The sequence below is a fragment of the Halyomorpha halys genome, unplaced genomic scaffold (assembly GCF_000696795.3).
Source record: "Halyomorpha halys isolate HHAL.00 unplaced genomic scaffold, Hhal_1.1 Scaffold1841.1, whole genome shotgun sequence".
NCBI lineage: Eukaryota > Metazoa > Arthropoda > Insecta > Hemiptera > Pentatomidae > Halyomorpha > Halyomorpha halys.
In genome coordinates, this window is record NW_027109301.1 from 33897 (window position 1) to 36504 (window position 2608).

At 33.7% G+C, this 2608-nt stretch overlaps 1 protein-coding gene across 1 annotated transcript in view; it reads left to right on the forward strand.

Moving 5' to 3' along the window:
- The first annotated feature begins 353 nt into the window (after positions 1 to 353).
- LOC106690721 (sodium/hydrogen exchanger 9B2) overlaps positions 354 to 2608 on the forward strand; it is a 141870-nt gene continuing 139615 nt past the window's right edge. The window contains exon 1 of the mRNA XM_014436247.2: positions 354 to 664. Coding sequence (XP_014291733.1) covers positions 414 to 664 — 251 coding nt within the window. The 5' untranslated portion in view covers positions 354 to 413. The remainder of the gene's footprint in view (positions 665 to 2608) is intronic.

A 2608-nucleotide genomic window follows, 5' to 3' on the forward strand; every position in this document is an offset into this window, starting at 1 on the left:
TCTTCCATCCCTGAAAATCCTCCCAGGCACCTGAAAAGAAGATGTAAAAATGTTATTAGAGTGCTACCAATGGGTTCCTCTACATGCCTGTATCATGCCTTACATCAAATTTACTGAATGTATTATGTACAGTTATAAATTTCAATAAAGATATATAAAAAATATATCTATTTACAGTCGTCCTTAGTACGGTATTATTTCTATACCTTCGACTTGATTGCTAGTTTTTCGAACTGTTGAGATGTTTTTATTTCATTAATATATTTTAATAGACGATCGTTCCTTGCATGTCACTTTTTACTATAACGTTTTTCAAAATCTCCTATTCTAATTCTATTTACCTTTCCAGATGTGGATGGCTGGAGCGGGGCCTGCGAGGACAGTGCGGGCTGTCCAACAGCTGGTCGCTGACGATGGTCGGCCTCCTTCTCATCCTACTCCTGGTGTGGGCCATTCTGTACACCCTGCTGCGAGTGGAGGTGGCTCCAGGAGGTGACCTCTTCAAGCTCATCGTCTTGGTGCTGGTGGCCTACGTCTCCGGTGGTGTGGTCGCCAGGCTTCGGCTGCCTCCATTGCTAGGAATGCTCATCGCGGGTATCGTGCTAAGGACATGTGGCTTCTTCAAGGTGCAAGGGGTCTATCTAGACATCATCATTAAGTTAAGGTAAGTGAATCTCATTAACCATTGGGTGTCTAATAATGTTTTAGCTTAGTGCACATATTTATCAGTATGCAATAAAAACTGTTATTGTTACTAGTTCCATCGTATCTGCTGATTGATACATAATTGTTACATTCAATAATAACCTGCCTATATAAATTTATCAACTGTGGTTCTTTCGAAGTTGTTTGTGCCAAGTTTACTGAAGCGACGTCTGTCTTGCTTGTTTCCAGTGGTTCTGCCGCACTGTGTATTAATATTAATTAAACCTTGTGTACAATCAGTTGATATAAATTAAAAAAAATAAGTTATTTCTTCTTTATTCTTTCTCTGATTTACTTGTGTTAAAGTATCTAAGGATATAAAAATATAATGAAAGTTACATTAGTTTAGAAACACATTAGTAATTTATGACTACTACTATTTAACGTGTCTGGATCTAGGGAGTTAGAAGCTGTTAAAAATAAACAGCTAATATGCTCTCCGTGAGTATTTGATTTTCATTGCTCTTGCTGCTTTTAAAGAATATTAGGATATTTTTAGAAGTATTGAAACAATAATTACATCAATTTTATTTTTACTGCGTTCTTAGACTTTAAAAGTACTAGAGCAACAAATATTACTCCTAAGAGTGAATGTGAAATGACATTCTCTTATCTACGTTTCCACCCCAACGACGAATTGTGGTGGACTAGAGATCTAATTAACAGATTCACCTACTGTTGGATCCTAAGGATGTTGTAATATTATTTACAATAATGTTTAAATAATACTGAAAATTACATTATTGTTACTTAACACTCATTTTTATTATCTGATATTTGTTTTATCTTTAATATTGAGACATACCAGCATGCAGACTATCTGGTAGACCATTTGTTAACTATATACATACTGATCCTCGTTTGTCCAGAGAAAGGTGTGAGGATTGGGAAGGAATTAAGACAAAGATGAAGTATCGGACGCTGAGCTGTAATAAACTTTGCTACGAATTAAATAACATAAAAATCAGTGAAGACTAAAATGAATTTATTCTAACATATTTACAAGAACTACATGTGACTTGTAAGGGTTGTACATTGTGAAGCAAAAAATGGTTCGTTAAACTTTTTCTTGGCATACGGGTTTTCCAACTGGAAAATTTTGTAGTTCTATATTTTTGAGATTGTTGAAAAATAAATTTAAAGTGTGTCGACTTAATTTTTTGTCTGGAAAGATTAAGAATAAAATGAAAAAAAAAACTCAAAAATTAATCTCTTTAAGGACTTTTTCGGTAATGATTTAAAACCTTCAATAAAATGAAGATAATGCTTTCCAGAAACTTTTCACTCTTTTTTTTTTGTTCTTGAGCATCCGCTCTAAATCCCCAGGGGCCAGGTCAAATGTGGACCGATGATGGAGGTCGTAGGAATATTTTTTAGATCCTGTGAAAATTTATTTTTTAGGGAGCCGATTACAGTATTCAATATTTCTAACTGGAATTTTATTCGGAAGTATGAAAAAATAAATATATTTTTCCCTTTATTCCTCATAACATGAAAACCATCTATTCATCTAGCTTCTGATATTTGATTCTAAACAAGAGTAACTTGTCTACAATTTTGATAGGAATGATTTTTTTTGTTTGATAAATCATTTTTTTTACGTGCGCCTGCCGTGATCATGGAAGGGATTAATACAGTAGTGTAATGAAGATCAGAAAGGTATTTTAGAAGATTAGATTAGATTAGATTTTTATTCAGGGCGATCAACATCTAGGTTATTACACCCTTTTTACTTCATCTATCTTCTTGGCTTATAGTTGAATGTAGACTATTTCCTTTTTACACTGGTTGGTATTGCTGGATTATATTTTAGTATAAAGATGTGTTTCTTTGAGTAATTTTATTATTTTGTCTATGGATTCTTCTGAGTCTTTAAGGGCCAATTCTCTTGTTCGTGGAATTT